Source organism: Aptenodytes patagonicus, chromosome 2 (genome assembly GCF_965638725.1).
Source record: "Aptenodytes patagonicus chromosome 2, bAptPat1.pri.cur, whole genome shotgun sequence".
Taxonomy (NCBI): Eukaryota; Metazoa; Chordata; class Aves; order Sphenisciformes; family Spheniscidae; genus Aptenodytes; species Aptenodytes patagonicus.
Genome location: NC_134950.1, coordinates 99,651,381 through 99,669,220, shown reverse-complemented (window position 1 = coordinate 99,669,220; position 17,840 = coordinate 99,651,381). Strand labels below are relative to the sequence as shown.

Here is a 17,840-nt window from a genome sequence, read left to right as displayed (position 1 = left end):
TATGTGTAAGACCTCTAGTCCCTTTTTTCTCCCCTGCATGAATAAGACAAAGCTATATTTAGGGAGAAATTGGCTTTGTCTACCTGTAAACAAAGATCACCTGAAACGCAGTCTCATAAGAAGTTGATGGTAATTGGTAATGCCAGATCCTCATTACAGCAGTGGCATTTTCACCAACTGTATGGCAGATTTTGCAATTAAGAACACACAAAGAATTATTCCTTTCTTGCATAACAACATTTTAATGTCAATAAAAATTGGTTTTATAGTTCAAGATTACAAATAAAAAAATATTTCATCTTGACCCTTTTGCTATTTTCGCTCAGGGAGGTCTTCAAATTTTAGTCAGGAAGTGTTAAAAACACAAGGTGGATGGATGCTCGCTCTACAAAAAGCTGAAAGGACTCCCTCCCCACTTTCCCATCGCCGGATGTTTTGAAGGTTTTTGCTCCAAGTAAGTCTGCAGAGCATACTCTCTCTCTCTCTCTCGTGGCAGGTGAGACCACGGGGGCATACACCACCACTGGATCCTTTCAAGCTGAACGCAGCTGGAAGGGTACTAAAAGGAACGAGTCGAGCGCCTCTCCAACTACCAGGCTGCATGAAGAAGGCACAACATAAGCAATGGTAAAGTCAGTAAACAAAATTTTACTGTAATATTTCATAACACAGATACTGTATTTCTCTTTTAAGTGTAAAGCTACCGTCTTACACAAGAAAGATGGACAGACCCTTTTCCAAGACTAATATGGATACAATAAATATGGAGTTTTACATACTAGATCTGTACACAGAAACTTTGTCCCACAGCCATAAAAATTTACATTTAACAGTGCAACATATAATTTAATCCTTTATTTATCTGACATAGGATGTTTACTTACTAAACACAAGCAACTACCTGGTTTTAATATACATATTTTATATATATATATTTTATATATATATATTCAACAATCTGTACAGGTTTCTAAACATAAAACTCCAAAAAGGCACAATTGTCTATACAACATGTACAAAAATGGCTGGAGCTGACAGGAAACAACAATTATTGGTCAAGAGTTCATGATTGCACAAAGATTAGTAATGGGTTTGTGTCAGAAAAATGTGCTTTAAGGAAAGGAAGGTTTGCAAAGAAACCTGTAAGTGTTATAAAAAAAACCCCCCAAAATAAAAACACAATGAAAAACAAAAACTAGGTTGCTATTACAAGTCTATCCTCATCGTCACTGCTGCCATCGCTAAACTGCACCATGTTTTGCCGCCGGGGCAAGGCGGCTGGCCTGTGTACCTGTCTGTCCGGGGAGACAGTTCGGTGGACCGGGGACTTGGTTAACGCATCGGGATTCGCCTTGGAGGGGGGCTCTACCGGGGCGGCCCTCTTCACCTGGAGGGAAGGGACGTCACGCTTTGGCTTGGCGGGGTTCGTGAGGTCAGTCTTTTCGGGATCCGCTTTCTCTGGACCGTCGGGTCGCTCGTAGTCGGTCAGCGGGGTGGGCTCGGGATGGTTCTTCCCGCCATACCGCCGGCCACCGGCCGCTGCCTGAGGAGAAGCAGCCCTGCCAGCCTGGCTGACGTCAGCCACGGGGAAGCTGACAGGAGCCGGCTCCGGCTGGGCCTGGCAGGCTTTGCTGCCTGAGGCGGGCGCCTCGGAGGCTCCTTGCCCCTCGGCGCCGACGGGGCTGACGGAGGGGATGAGGGTCGGCAGGGCAATGTTGAGTATCTGCAAGCCGGGAATGTGGGCCTGTGGGCTGGGGTTGCCCTGCGGGGCCGCACCGGCAGTCAAAACCTGGAGGCCCACGGCGTTCAGGGTAATTCCTGAAGGGCGCATCTGCGGGGTGATGTTTGTGTTTGCCAGGCCCAAGATGTTCACTGTCTCCATGCCCAGCGGCGGCAGAGGCTGCAGGCTGGGTGTGCTGAGACCCTGGATGCCCGGCACGCTCACCTGGCCTATGGGAATACACGGCACGACGCTGTTCACCTCGGCGACTCCCACGGGATTTGGAGCAGCGGCAGCCGCGCCGCCCGTCTCACCGAGGGCGCTGGTAGTTCTGTGAATCACGCTAACGGCAGGGATAGTGAGCTGCACCGGCCCTGCCTGGATGGGAACGAAGGTGGAGTAGGCGGCCAGGCCGGCAGGGACCACCTGAATCCCCCCGACCGGTACTGTGCCGTAGGGTGCCTTGGCTTGCCGCTGTGAGTGCAGGGGGAGGTGGCTGAAGAGGTGAGTTTGGGGAGCCCTCAGCTCAGTGGCATGCTGCGGGCACCCAACCAGCTTCTCCTCTGGGATTTCGGCGTAGGGTGACGGCGCTGTCGTCTGCATGCTGCGGTCCACTGGTGAGGAGGGAGAGCTGACGGAGGGCATGCTCTGCGAGAGAACAACACAGGCGTGTTAATGCGGCGGCCACTGCTATCCTCGAGTGAAATGAAAACGCAAGGTAGCTAGGACTGCTTCCCACACTCCCTTTTAAGAAAAACCACCAACAAACCCGTTCACAGTATATACTGCCCAGCTTGAACAATGCACTGATTTCCTTCCTTTCTTTTTCCAACTCCTTCCTCGCCCACTAATTGAATTTTCCTCTCCTAATTACCCTGGCTAATTTCCCTTGAACACTAGTACTCAAAAACATTGCTGAATATCCTTTGTATGTGTTTTTTAAGGAGGGAGAAGGCTTTGGAGAACTGTTTTCTGTGGAAATCGCCTCAGGCAAGAAGGTTAAGTAAGCATAAGCTGGCTTTTTTGATGCACCAGGTTCCTCTCCTGGAGGCATTACAGCCTCTGGCAGGCAGAGGCAGCATCATGGCACATCTGTCTGTAGGTGCTTCTAATGTGGAAGACAGGCGATATGCAGTGACAAGAGATGGATGACAACTACAGTGCCTGCAGAGGCGGTGGTGACGGGCGGATACTGGAGCGAGACGTGGGACCCACAGCCTACTGCTGCCTCAGCTTGCCGTGATTTGGTGCACACACCTGGACCGATAATTGTATTTATATGCTCCCTTTTCTTCTCATATAGCCTGTGTTACCAACCAAGGCTGGCAACTCCTTTCCTAAAAACACCTAAAACGAGAATTCTTAAACTGCAATTGCAATCTTGCAGTATCTTTTAGCTTTAGGCATACTCATAACACATAAAGAGTGGTGCAACTATATTTAGTTTATATAGTCCTAAACTGTAATTCTGTGGCTTTGACCAAACTCTCAAGAAATCTCTAGAGCAGGCACAAAACGAAAACACTAACAGAAATGCTTTCGAAAATGGCTGGTAGGAAATGTATTGGTTAAAGGAGAATATGATTTACTGACTACGCAGGGCTGACCAATCTGAATGGGAAGATGGGTGTAAGAAGGAAGCCAACACCTTTCTCAGAATTAAGTCCTGTCTGACACCTCACAAGAAATCCTGATAAACTGGTACGGATGCTTTCGAAGGAACATACAACAGCCTTCCTGAGCTGTCTTGACCCCTTGTCTCGATGGCAAGAAGTGGGATCCACAACCATTCACAATAGGAACAGGCTGTAGATTAACCATCAGACACACGGCTGCCACTTCTTTTGGTCTGGGAAAGGAGGAGGTAGTCTGGAAAGGAATTACTGCCTTGTATTACTTACATGCCTTCTTTTTTTTAATATATTAATGTAGACTATTATTAGAGCTATATTAATGAAGACCTTTCACCATTTTTAATTGTGTGGATATTTTCTTGAGACTTCAGTGGTTCTGTTCGATGAGGGAGTAAACTCAGTCGAATGTCTTTCTGGTATCTATTGGCAACAACGGAAACCCAAAATCCAAATATTAAGATCCTACCCCTTTTGTGGCAGGTGTATACAGTGATCAGAGACCGCTACATTTTATTCTCTGTTATACTATAAAACCACTCCAATTTACATTTGCCACACAGACTCACAGTTTTTACAAACAGGAATGAACCTGTGTCAAACAATGAAATGCAGCAATAATTTTTACTGTTTCTCCTTGCCAACAGTTCACTATCTTCAATTTTGTAAAAAATAAACCCAGTAGTACAGCCTTTCAAAGAAAAATCAAGCCAATAAGTACTTAAACCAGAATGAAATTTTTACTTACTGTTTATGCTTTTGAAAATTTCCTGCTGCTTATTTTTCTATAACTGCATGCATATACTATTTGTAAATATTGCATTCATCACAGAGAAGGCAGTAATTACTCCTTTATTTAAACTACATTTTGCATCACATTTTTCTGAGCATTATTCTGGAAAGCTCTAACGCCTTCATGGTCTGCAGTAAAACTTCAAAACTTTCAAGAGATATCCTTTGGGTCAATCAGGTATGTGACTTATACCATCCCCATTACAGTCCATTAAAATATTGCTAAATTGTAAAAGGCTTAACACCTGCCAGTTCCCCTCTGTGACTTCCTCAGCAGAGTTTTAAAGCCAACAGTCGCCAAAATTACTGAACGCTCCTGCAGCCTTGCACACAGACTGACCTAATCTTTCTGCACACTGCTCTGAAGAGCCGTGTGTCTAGAATAGGTGTGGGCAAAATTGATCCTTTTCTGATTACAATGTTCTTTCACCTTGGAGAAAAACTGAGAGCACTGAGGTCTCAGTTCTGCGCTCTTCTCTCCTTTTGTTATTGTGCAAGGGCAATCTCCTAGTTTCCCTGAACATCTGGTGCTCTTTCTAATTCTACTACTAAGCATATTTGGAGGAGAGATAAGCAATTGCACAATTTTTTTATAGTGATAAGGCAAAAACCTTTGGGACTAGATTAATTTCCCTTGGGAATTACCAATGATTCTATCGTCATACTTCAGAGTGAAATGACTTCTGAATTCTATCACTTTCCTCTGAAAACTTCATAACCACCACCATATGTTCATTCTACGTATGTGTTATATCCCTTCTTATTTGTAATACAATCTACCAGCTCCAAACTTCAGTTGAAATGACCATATTGCAATTAATCCTTTCAGGAAGAAAACTAAGACTTTGAAAAGCAGTGCTCCTACAACATCGCTGTTTCTAGAGTCCTACACATCTGTGCTTCGATTACTTTCAACTCTTCTTAAAGACTCATCAGCCAACAACTCTAAGAATGAAGGGAAAGGCAAACATTTTCATCTTTGAAAAATCTCCAAAAAAATCTTTAAAAGGAGGATTTAAAATCCCACTCTCTCCCCCGGAGTCACACATTCCTACCTTTGTAAGAGCTGCAGTCGATATTAAGGAGTGGCCCAAGGCTGTTTCTGGATTGGGGTAATCCACAGACATCTGGCGACCTGGAGATGAAGGAGCGACGTCTGTCAGTGCTGCACTAGCACTGCGGGGACCGGCTTCTCTCTCCTGAGCTTTATCCTCATGTGCTTCCTGATGGGTGAATTCTGCTGGGGATCTGGAGGTCCTGCTAACCGACTGCACCGTGCTAAGGATGGTCATCTTTGTCAGCAGTGCTTTTGGCAGACCATCCATAGAGTCCGTGTGAACCCCAGCAAAACAATCTGGAAGTCTGATGTCTTCATCGGTGCTGGCGGCATCCTGCAGGCTGTGTCGAGAGGGGTGATGCTGGGGGCTGGCCGTCACCGAGGGGGTTGTGGATAGGACTGACTCAGCCTGGCTGTCTTCATCATCATCTTCATTGTCATTTTCATCTTCATCTGCACCATCAGACTCCTCCACATCATATCCTGACCGGTCATAGCCAAATCTTTGCTTCTCACCTGCAAAAGTGGGAATTGGAAGGTAAGCCAATGAAGGTCCCGGACTGATTGGGAAGGAGGTGGGAGGGAGTAATTAGAAACACCAAAAAACCACGTGGCACATGCATTTTTCAGTCACATCCCATTGCATCAAAGCAACAGGGAAGATTTTAATTTTTGTTTTTATTTTCCAGCGTACATGTTTAATTATACAGCTACATAATCTTTCATCTTCTGCTTCCGTGTTGGTTTTAACCTTCTGGATTTGGCTCTTTTCTTTTAAGCCGTTTATAACCATTTGCTCAAAGTCACCCTTCACTCTTTTGCTTGGGGAGAAGTGAGCAGATTCCCGGTTCATTAAGTTCCCCGTGACGACATACGAAGGCTGGTCTGCCAACCCTAGCGGTGGGATATTCTCTAGCTGCTTCTGACTCATAAGTGGGTGTCCTTGTACCCAATATGAATCACTGCTGCAAAGGTTTTTGAAGGATGCAAACAGAAAGACTGGAGGCTGCTAGTCAGGAATCTGTCTCGTTAACAGGCAAAAGAGACCAAAATTAGACCTTACCAGATTTCTTCACTTTGCTAATGTTTTGAAAGGTTTATTAACAAATCACCCAAGACGTCCTAGGAGGCAAGACAGCCCTAATCCTATCAAAACTTACCTATGCATGAAACTTTGCTCACATGAAGAAGCCCTCCTGACTTCAAGTCTTAAAGTCAAATTGCTGTCTAGTGGCAAATTCCTCTACAAAATACAGCTCTGCTGCAGCTTTTTACCTTCTTTTATATCATAACTTGGAAAGAAAGAATCGTCTTCAGTAAAGAGACAGAAAATCCCATCTGCTGTATCTGATTCCAAGCCAGACTGTCTGGGATCATATTTTATAAAAGACAGAATGCTTTGAATGCACTAATATTTTATATTCCATTAAAGGTCTGTCTGCTGAGCTGTCCAACAAAAATATCAGCATAAAAATCATTTGGCTCTGCAAACGCAATGATGGCTGGTTAGTTAAAATCTCAGAAATCCCGTTTTAGGGAAATCTACACAGCAACTTACCATCAAAATGAACGATTCTGAAAAAAATCAGACCCTTAAAAGAATTTCAATGTACTACCAATACTTTAGGCTGCTACATTACCAAAACCAAAATAAGCATCTTGAACTCCAAGTAAAATAAATGGGTTTAATTGAGCTACCTCTCAATAAGTTACCCACCATTATAAGCCTTTATGGTTTCAAATGAGCAATGCAATTAGGAATGAGACTAATAGCTTCTCTGAAAAAATCCCTCTGTAATGACTTTGCCCCTCTTTGCCTACACAGTAATTTGTACATTAACTAAATATGGAAACTATAGATTTTCTACATTTACTACAGCAGGCATGAAACCGAAATGTTATGAAAAGTACCCAAATCCTTCAGGTCATTGGAACGATACTAACAAAAATATTTTTTAGAATTTTAAATAGTCTTCATTTATAATTCTCATCTACAAACAAAGCTGTTCAAAAAAGAAAATACATTTTAGTGGAAAAATTAATTCAGTAAGGTCCATTCAAAAAATATGGCAAGTAGGATTGTTAAAAATATTATTAACAAAACCACATGGAGTTATTCAACTTTTTTTTTCTCTATACTTCTGTCATTGCTCTTCTTCAAACAAATGGTGTTTCCTCATCATTAATTTGCAAAGCAAACACATCTAAAATGTTAGAACCTCTACATATGTTTGATTTCTGAATGGAAATAACTTCCCTCAATGCCTCTGTAACAGATCTCAAGACTTCTCCATGTGTTACATCTAAAGGGTGACCCATGCATTTCCTGCAACTCTTTAAAGAATGCATGGGGCATTGCAAAGTCTTGGATTTCAGTCCGGACTCCCTCTTAACTTTGGTTTCTTTACCGACATCCCATAACTATTATCTGGGAAATCCTACTGTTTCTTTTCTGTTTTCTCCCTCTCTCCACATGAATCACATTTTCTATGAAAGCTGATGTCAATCACAAATGACTGTCTCCACTGGCAAGAGAAACTACCTGAAGTAATTAGACTGACTTGTCACATTGGTAAAGCAAGGAAAACATATGCTCAAACAATGCCCTGATTTATAATAAGAAACTATCTTTTTTCAAATCAACATTTAAAAACGCTACAGGATTTACTAGCAAATGCTGCTTATGTAGAAATTTTCTGCATATGTCTCGGCTTTCTAGAATAAAACCATGGAAAGGGAAAGGGGAACCATGTGTGGGACACAGATTCCTTACGTGCAGGACTCTGTAAGATATCATTTCCCTCTATTGTTTCCCTGTTTACCTCCACCCTTTGTGCATTTGCCAGCTTCTATTTAAGTGTGGTTACCTGGAGCCAAAGCCCTGCAGTGTAGGCGAGGTGACAGCGATGAATGTGGTTCCCTTACTCCCACACTGCTTCGAAACGTCAGATGAAAAAAACCCCATTCCTGACTTGCTTGCTCTGGCAATGCACAAAGGAACGCTCTGCTCTGGCTTTTATACCTGCCTGCATGTTTGCTGAAACAAGAGGTGCCCAAGCTTTCGTAATTAGAGATCCCGTTAAGCATCGCTGTACGTCAGTGGAGTTGCGAGAGGACCCGATGCTGGAGTTTTATGCGGTGGAAAACCCAGGCAGGCTATGGCTCTTCTCCGAATGAGGCATCGAGCTGAGGCAGTGACCACTCCTTGTGGTGAAAGACTCTTTTCCAAGCACTGTCTTGTTAACCAAGTAGTATTGGCCCCGATCCATTTTAGTAATGGTATGCTGCCTACTAAAGTTCCCTTGCAGTTTTAACTGGGGAAAAATTAATTCTTCGCTTCCCATCTTAAAACTGTGCACAATTATAGCCATATGCTTATGTAGCTGATATATTTAACTAGAACTGACTCAATTTCCAAAGGGAACAAAATGACTTCTGTGTTTAACTTTGTATGAGGTTGTAAAGCAGCGTGGGATATTTTAGAATGAAGGATGTGTCATAAATTTAAAGGCCACTAGCATATGGGGAAATGGCTTTTGGCATGAAAGTTCACGTTTTATTTTAAAAAAAAAAGAAAACAGGAAAAAAGTTTCACACTGTTAAGTGAAGCCTTTATGAAAGCTACTTCTCTTTCAAATTTGTAACTCTCACCATTTTAACAGAAAGACTGTTCAAGACTGCCTCAATTTTTTATAAATAGTGTTTTTGGAAGAGTAGGGAATGTCTCTCATCCTCTGTCAACTGCTGCAATCTTTTCTTTTAAACCCTTAGCAAGACTGGACTTCACAGGAGAAAGTGGAACTTTTGGCTACAGACATGAACTCTGCAAAAATTAGGAATAGCTGGGAATAAAGGTGTAATAGAAATGCGGACACAACTTTTGATTGGGGGTTTTGCTCACATGCCAGCTATAATTACTAAAATTGAATTTTTAATCCTAGGTATTGAAGTAAGCATATACAAATCATGGGCAAAAATCATCTTAGTCCTTCACTTATTTTGTTGTCAGTCCTCAGTTAGTTAATCAGCTCTGTATTGTGTTTGTGGTGTTGATGAGCTTGTTGGCTAAGGCTCTGTTATGCTGACATTTTACCTCAAAGCAGGGAAAGAAAAAGCTTCAAGTTCTTTAGCACAATAGCATTAGCTGGACTTATCAGCATCCTAATATGTCCATTAGTGAAGCGCCTGGGGCTGATAAGTCCATGAACTGCTTTTTCCAGTTGTGATGCTATGAATTAGGTAACTGAAATAGGTCTCTCTATGTACTTTAAAGTTCTTTATTTTAAAACTTTTTCCTACAGGAATCCTTACTGTATATGGTTTTAACAATGGCCATGTAATTATCATCATACTGCAAAGTGCTAAAAGAAAGGTTCTTCAGAATTTCAACCTACAGCTTTTAATTTCAATTGCAATATTATCACCAATTAGTCCATCACATGACCTGACTTATCAGGCCCTGCTACAGACTTAGCAATTTCTGCACCAAATCCAATGATAAAGTTCAACGGCTTGTAACTTAGTCATACTTGGTTATAACTTAATCATATTTAGGTAGATTTTCTCATAAAGACCAAATGTTAATTTTCGTTCTTTCACTTCCAGGAAGACAAGAAAGACCTGAAAATATAAGTCCAGACTGCTGAAGTTTTACACGTTCCTAAGCAAATGGACAGTTACGTAGATAACTATAGGATTGCTATTAGCTCTACTTACACAGATTAATGACATAGCTTACTAAGTATCTGTTGGTCTGTTCACTATTTATTCCCATCTAAATTTAAATTTACTGAATTTATTTGCTTTTAGCACCTGAGTAATACAAACCAGTGTTTATCACCTCAAATTGTGTAAGTATCTTCAGTTATGGATTAATATCTACATAAAAGCATTTAAAAATAAAGCATCTGTTCTGTATTATATATTCTCCATCAAACTCAAGAAAAAAATATATACTATGGCAATAAAGGCAGAAATATTTTTTAGTATGTCATCATATTATCATAAACTTGAAAGTAAGGTCTGTATGTCATCAATGCACTATTTTCCTAAACAATTACAAGCTTAGACTTGCCTTTCACCTGTTTTATTAGTCTTGTAATAGTACTGTGAAATAACGCTAGCATCTATACCCAAACCTGCTGTCTCCTTGTCTTTCTAAGTCTGTTCACAGGCTTTACTTGACTGATTTCAGTCTTGCTTCAGGTACTGTCCACTGCTCATCACCATCAAACAGGACTCACAGTGACATCTACTGGGTTAAATTCAGACTGGTAACAGCCAGCGCTCCTCAGAGATGAGGAAAAAAAACAACCTGTGGGCTTGACTTTCATTTCTAAAAGTATGGAAAGTAACAAAGTAAAACTAACCAAAAAAATATGAGTAACCTCTATTTAAAGAGACTATTTACACCTAAGCCTTCCTGAGTAACCTGTATATTGTAAATCAACCCTAGCAACAGGTAGTCTATTCCCAGGCTGTAGGTGTAGGGCTCCAGCATGTTTGATGTACATCTAGTTGAAGATTAGACACTAATATTAAGGGGAAAAAAAAAGGATTAAAAAAAATATTTCTTGTAAGCTATACAGAATCATCCTTCCATTCTATTTGCAAAAGGAGGATATTATTGCAAGGATTTTCATTTATTTTCACTCTTTAAATGCAGGTGCAGTGAAAACACAGACTGAGTCATGATTAAGCTAATGAAGAGCCATGGAAACTCACTTAAGATCTACTATAAGTAATATATAGCTAATTAACTTAGAACCATTGTATCTTTAGAAGGGTTTATTTAATAGTGCAGAAAATGAAAGTGGTTTTTTTATATATATGTGTGTGTGTATATATAAATACATATCTGAAACTTACAATTAGGTCTTCTCACTGGTAAAGTAATGAATATTTTGGGATAAAATTTCTCCATAGAGACCATTTAAATAAGTTCTGCCCATCTACTGATTTCATTATTAAATAACTATCCTGTGCAAGTTTACTCAGGCGTACCATACCACTCATACATTAGCTTACATATGAGATATTACAGGTTTAAAGTTCGTAACTGTTTTAATTTGAAGACAAATGATTGTTGTTTTTAAGACTGCATATTAAAATACTGGGTCAACATGGCCAAAGAGGATATCCCCAGTTGCAGTCTGTCACACTAAACAGTTCACCTCGTCTGACAATTTAATTCAGATATTAACATTCCTTACATTGTAACCCTGTATTTTGGTGACAAGAACATTCCACAGAGCAGAAGATGAAAGATAAATGGATGAGGGAATGGTTTTGAATACAAAAAGCCAGGCCAGAAAGTACTTACTAATACCCAAATGATGACAAGTCCAAATACAAAGAATGCTATGTTAAAAGCTCTGATCACATAGTGTCTCAGACAGCTAGAGAGCATCTCTCTTTTTTCCCTAGACGCTGCAGCACAACAAAATTTCAGCTTCTCAAATTACTGAAAAAACAGGCTCTGTGTGCGCGCATGCCTGTGTTCAGGATTGTGCACAATTCTGCACTCCTTATTCAATCTGCACGTACTATTAATCTGTATTGCTATCAGGTCAAAGCTGACTTCTCATACGAATCTAAAAACGATATATTCAAACAATTGTTATTGCCTATGCTTTAAAAAAACTACAAAAAAATAGAACCAGCAAATTCCTTAGTAAATAAAAGGTTAGTGGCTTTGTTAGGTTTCTGGCTAATTCTCCAATTCAAAGTCTGGTGGAAGACATACAGCTTAGTTATTTTAAGCAAAGGTGTAGACGTTTTTATTGCCGTAAGAATAATCAGTATTCCAAACGTTCGGATAACAAATTAGTTAAGAGACAGACAGGCATTCTCTGGGTCAGGAAACAGGCCAATCTCACACAGCCTATGGGCAGAAGAAAATTTTTTTTCTGAGGTCATAATTACTTTTTATCAGATTTTCTGCACCTTCCTCTACATCATCTCACACTGCCTTCCAACTGAGGAAAGAGATGGGACTGGGCAGACCACTGGCTCGAAGAGAGAGATAATTTTTTAACAACCACGCAACTCCTGAAGGAAAAAATGTACGTGTTTAAAGACGTCGCTTTTTAAAGCACCAAAAGGATATGCGACACAAACCCGCCGCCACCGCACGTCAGAGGAAGGAGGGGTGAAAGGGCCAAAGATGTAACGCCACGAGTGCGGCTCAATTCCCAAGGCCCATCACGTTTTCATTTGTGGGTGACATACTGCTGGCAGGGCTGTCCCTAGAGTCCAGACCGGGCACGAGGGGTGCTGGCCCCGAATGCAAGCTCTGCTGCACTGCCCTGGGGAAAGGGCAGCCAAAGAGCCACTTTGTTAACTGAGACTGCCTAGACACCTCAAAAAAAAAAAAATATTCAATCACATTCAAACGTAGCCAAAAAATTAGCATGTACAAGATTTCAGAGAGGGCAGCAGAACCACCTACATTAAAAAAAGCACGTATGCAAATACTTCACGCTTTTTTTCCCTCCTGACTCTTTGCCTTTAAAATGGGCCAACAAGCAAGTTTATGAATTACCACGAGAAATACCTTCAAGAGTGGCTAGGTGAGCTGAAAGATGAAATTACATTTTTAAAGTGTACAGTTACTCACTGAACTTAGATGGATAATTGTAAATGCCCCGTGTTATGCAGCAACTGGAGAGGCTGGACTGGTTTGGCTGCAGCAAATGCGTGTTTATCACGGGCTTAATTACCCTGCTTCTTGGATAGGACTTTTGTGCTGAGCTTTGTGCTGCACAGCTGGTTTTGCTGTGGGTACATGAACCAGATCGTTTAGAGAAGGTAGGGATTTTATCACCAAGTTGTTTTTTGGTTTGAGGTTCTTAGTTGAAGAAAGAAATGTTACCTGCTCTATTTTTTTTTTGGGGGGGGAAAAAAGCATGGAGTCTTAAAATTTAATTTCTGGAAGAATTTCAAGAACTATGTAGCAAATCCTGTTGAATGTTTGTCTTGCCTTTTTTCCAAAATAGAGTATTTAATTTATTAAGTAATTACTGTGCTGAAGCAAAGAACATATTTCAGGGAATATATAATACATTTATCCCGTGGTTACACACACCTGTACATGATATGTAAAAAGAGAGAGTCTCCCTCTCTCAATTAAATAGTCTTAAAGCCAAAGGAAAGCAATCTTTCAACGAACGTTTGAAATGGCTTACTTCTACCAGCTGTTACTGATAATTCTGTTAACATTTGAAACATTTCCCATTACATTATAACCACAAATGCAATTTTTAATATACGCAATTGGGAATATCGACTTATCAATCAATAAAATGTTTTCAGTTCCTAGTAAATGGAAATACCTGTTCAGCTGTAGTTTAGAAAACCAAATAAAATGTCAAAAGCTACAAAACATTGCTTAAAAAAGCGACGATTTTTCTGTCACGTGAAGGCTGAAAATGTTAATGAAAACTGTTCCTCTGTGAGAAAAGGACAGTAATTTGTACTGCCGCTTATCTTCTGTGCTATTTATTTGGTACCTCCAGTTGCAAAGGGGGGCATGTTTTCAGCTTACTAAAAAGGAATATATCGAAGAATGCCAAAAAAGGGAAAATGCAGGTTTCTTTGTACCTAGCGCACTACTGAATCATACCAGCTGAGTCACATTCCCAGCATTATTTAGAATTAGATTCAAGCTGATTCGCTTATTCTGCTAGCGGTTGTCATATGGGAGCAAACGCATTCATCTTTCTTGCCCTTTACTGTTTAAATAAAGATCTCCACTGCTTTCTTTTCTCAAAACCTCATCCGCAATCTAATAAACCATTCCACCGAAGGAAGAAAAATACAACAAGGCAAGGCAACAGGACTCATCTCCCTGCTGAGAAACAAGAGGAAGGAGAAAGTGCCACCACTGCACTGAGACATGCCGAGATCCGAAAGAGAGTCCTAATGCACAATCCTGTTCTCCAACTCACTGCGTCTGGTGCAGCTACATCTTTCTGATCATGCTGAGCAAAACCCGCGCGAGCCCGGTTTGGCCCTCTTTGACTGTCCTCGATCTCATCTCCTCTTCAGCGGCGCCATCTCAGGATGCGGGAAGTGCAGAATTCCAATTATTAGGAAATACATTCATTTTGATAACACTCTCAGCACTAATGGAGAAGTAGAACAGGTCAAGATGAAAGATGTTCATAATTTCTATCTGCCGATTTATGCCCAATTATTTGTGAAGGAGGACAGAACTCTACACTGGAAGATGATTAGCCTCCTCACAAAACACTCAGCAACATACTTGTGATTCTGGGTGGCGTGTTAGTGACATAATTTTTATAAAAATGTGCATCTCAAAACTCTGACAATTTCATGCAAAACTATTTTCAAAGAAACATTACATTTGACTAGATTTTTTTCTAGGCAAACAGCTGTTTTTCTGGTATTTTCAGACTTGTCATATTTATCTGTGAAACTGATAAAGTTAAACGGCGTAATACTTTGTGAAAAATTCAGCAGCAATTTATCTTTAGCATATGCTTGTCATTTCTTTTGGTGAAGGTTTTTCCAGTATTTCTTACTCCCTTGGACTAGCTTCTAAGATTTTTATCTCTGTATCTTTTGCCTGTACAAGAATTTAAAAGCTTTGGAAAAGAAAGGGTAAGAAACTGGGATGACAAAATAAATACAAAAATGCAGTAAAGAAAGAAGATTTTGATTTCTTACCAAATTCTTCTTCTCCATCCTGGTCATCTATTAAGCCTACTGAGACTCCCAGATCCATGCATTTCTTGCTATGTGCCTTTGACTTCATATGTTTTGTTAAATTTCCTTAAGAGAAAATGAAAAAAATTAACTGCTCTGTGTCTATACAAATGTATACAAATATAAGCTCAGCATGTCTATATCTTATTCAGCTTCATTTATAACCACCTGTATAATTTGATTTCACGTTTGATAGAACCTTGCCCCTCAATGCAAGCTGTCAAGGGCTGCGGCAGATTCACCATCCTGAATGCTACTAGCTCTCTGGCTACATTTCATGAAGTTCTTTACTGAGATAAAATAGAATAGGATGGAAATCCTAGGTGATGATGATGTATTTCGCACTGGTGTAAAAGATCCCTCATTTGTTTATGGCAAAGTATAAAAAAGGCTGATTCAGTCTTCAGAGTCATGTTGACAGAAAGCTACCGTGTGAAACTGACGTTCGTATCTTGCAGCTCTTTTAGTATTTGATGGATTCTGTTTTTAGCGTAATCATTTTCACTGCCGACCTAAACAAATAGATTAGTTTTATTCAAAATTGGAGCATGAACATACTTGATCTGAATCTCAAAAGTGAGTGCCTAACTGCTGAGAGGCCCCACAGGCTGTTCTCCCCTCTCCTTTGAAAAGGAAATATGGCAAATATCATCAAGAAAAGGTTAAGAGTAGATCAGAGATCTGTAAATGATGATATTTGTGAAATGTATGTTATTACAAGTAACTGCTCACTTTATACTTCCTATTGCCTCTCAAAAACTGTTTCTTTGAGGTATTTCAATGGGAGGAATTACAGTGGGTGAAATGGTGACTCCTCTATGGTTATGGAGTACTTTATTCCTGCTTTGAAACGAAGCTAGGAATTCACCCCAAATTTTGAAGTAACTTTTATGAAGCTATATGACTATATTGACTCACAAAGAGCAAACTTCCCAGCTTTACATACTGCACGAAGTTACTGGCTACACCGTCCTGTCATGAAGGGTGGATTACCAAACATCAAGCACCCAGCTGTGGGACTGACTCTGCCAGCAGTAATGGCAACATCTGGGCATAGCAACTGCAGAAGAGGAAGCAAATACCAAGTATCTGCTACAACTGAAACCAGGGAGAATTTCAAACGAGCAAAACTTAATGACTTGAACTTGGCCAGCACGCCTACGCTGCAAAAACCACGATCAGAATTTATTGGGTTCACACTCCGACATTTCATCTTAAAGGCAACAGGATGACCCAGCGCGCCAGGATGCAGCGATAGGTTTTGACATATCTAAAGACTATCCATCCCACTTTCTGCAGCACTGGGTTATTTCTTGGAAGTTTCCCACCCAACTGCTGAGTAGTCTTGAACCCACTAAAAATACAAATGTTTCTGAGGTTACAGCTGGGGGAGATTGTTGCTAAATGATGTTCAAAGCCAAGAAAAATTTTGCTGCTTAGAATTTTTTCACTGAAAGTATTTTGGCTGTGAAATTCTCCTGTCTGTTTCACTTTTTTGAGTCCTGGATCTACCACTGTTTAATATACCGCCTGCTTAAACTAGGATGCACTACACTTAAAGGTGTAAACAGGCTTTAAAAAGTAGGGGTCCATCATCTTTGGGTCTTAGAAGGTCAAGTGGAAAGTGAACCTTGTCCTTCAAGGGTATAAAAAACATTTTAATATATCAATTTAACAAAGGCGAATTTCTTTCCTGGAGCAGTTAGTTGGATGCAAATAGGAGTACGATATATGTCACTGTCATACTTCCAAAAGATCACTGCTAGGGACTTAAAATTCTGTGTTCCCATCCCTACCTAGGATGAGCAGCTAACCAGCTCACGTATCTTCACCTAACTTTCATCATACTCCCATATGACTTCCCTCTTCCACTCCAATTTCTCACCTACTGTGGCATGCCACACAGTTCATTCATATAAAGATGTGATTATCTGAATAAACATACAAAAGACAAAGGAAAAGAAGGAAATCAGAAACTACAAATATTTGAAAAAACTCCACAGAGAGGCAACTTCTTTAGCTTATGAACAGCCAAATGTGAGAAGAAAAGAATTATACTTTAAAGTAGAAAGAAAAAAGGGGAAAAACGTACACAGAGAAGTACCCCTACCTTTAGTTTTGAAGGAAAAGTTGCAGTAATTGCAGTGGTAAGGACGGACATCTGTATGTGTGCGAATATGCTTCTTCAGCATGCTGGGTTTCTTGCAACGTATTCCGCATTCTTCACAGATATATTTCCCCCTCCCTCTCCCCCGAACATACACATAGTCTTCATTTGACTTGTACCTAGGAACAGTACCGTAAGAGTAAGGCAATTAGTTGTAATGGGAAAATCATTCTAGTTAGAAACACTAATCTACCAGAATTTTAAAAATAATATAATAGATTAAAATGAATGACTGACAAAACCAATCATGCTCTTTTTCTGCTCAACTTCTGCATTTACTTGTCCATAGGTAACCATGGACTTGTTCAGGAATAATGGCACATCTTTTTTAATAAAGGTACTGTTTGATACTAAGCATTTAAAGATTTCAAATTTCCTCTTTGCAACCCAGGAACATACTTTTAAAAAGTGTCAGTTCTTGGAAGCGGGTTTGGGCACCACGAGGAAGCTTTAAAAGAGCATCTGCGAGGCTCTGCGTTGGATGCAGAAAAGGAACAGCATTAGTTACGACAATGGGAAGGTCTTTAAAATTCCCTATCAATGTGCCCTGGACTCGGCCTGCTGGGACTGCCTCTAGATGGAAAAAGTAACTCAGATCCAATTACACCCTTCATATCTCTGCTCAAGGACGCCAAAGGCTGCGCTTATTTTTTGTGACCTCCCTGCAACGTTTGGATCTGAGCAGAGACACATAGCAACGTTTTACCTGGGCAGCTGGTAATGGCTTAACTGCCGGCCTAGAAC

General features: G+C 40.5%; 1 protein-coding gene across 3 annotated transcripts in view; it reads right to left on the bottom strand.

Annotated features, from left to right (window-relative positions):
• Positions 1 to 978: 978 nt before the first annotated feature.
• HIVEP1 (HIVEP zinc finger 1) overlaps positions 979 to 17,840 on the bottom strand; it is a 122,227-nt gene continuing 105,365 nt past the window's right edge. For all 3 annotated transcript variants that reach the window (XM_076330541.1, XM_076330543.1, XM_076330542.1), the window contains 4 exons: positions 17,040 to 17,215; positions 14,891 to 14,995; positions 5,199 to 5,716; positions 979 to 2,368 (listed from right to left, as the gene is read on the bottom strand). In XM_076330541.1, coding sequence (XP_076186656.1) covers positions 1,196 to 2,368; positions 5,199 to 5,716; positions 14,891 to 14,995; positions 17,040 to 17,215 — 1,972 coding nt within the window. In that variant the 3' untranslated portion in view covers positions 979 to 1,195. The remainder of the gene's footprint in view (positions 2,369 to 5,198; positions 5,717 to 14,890; positions 14,996 to 17,039; positions 17,216 to 17,840) is intronic.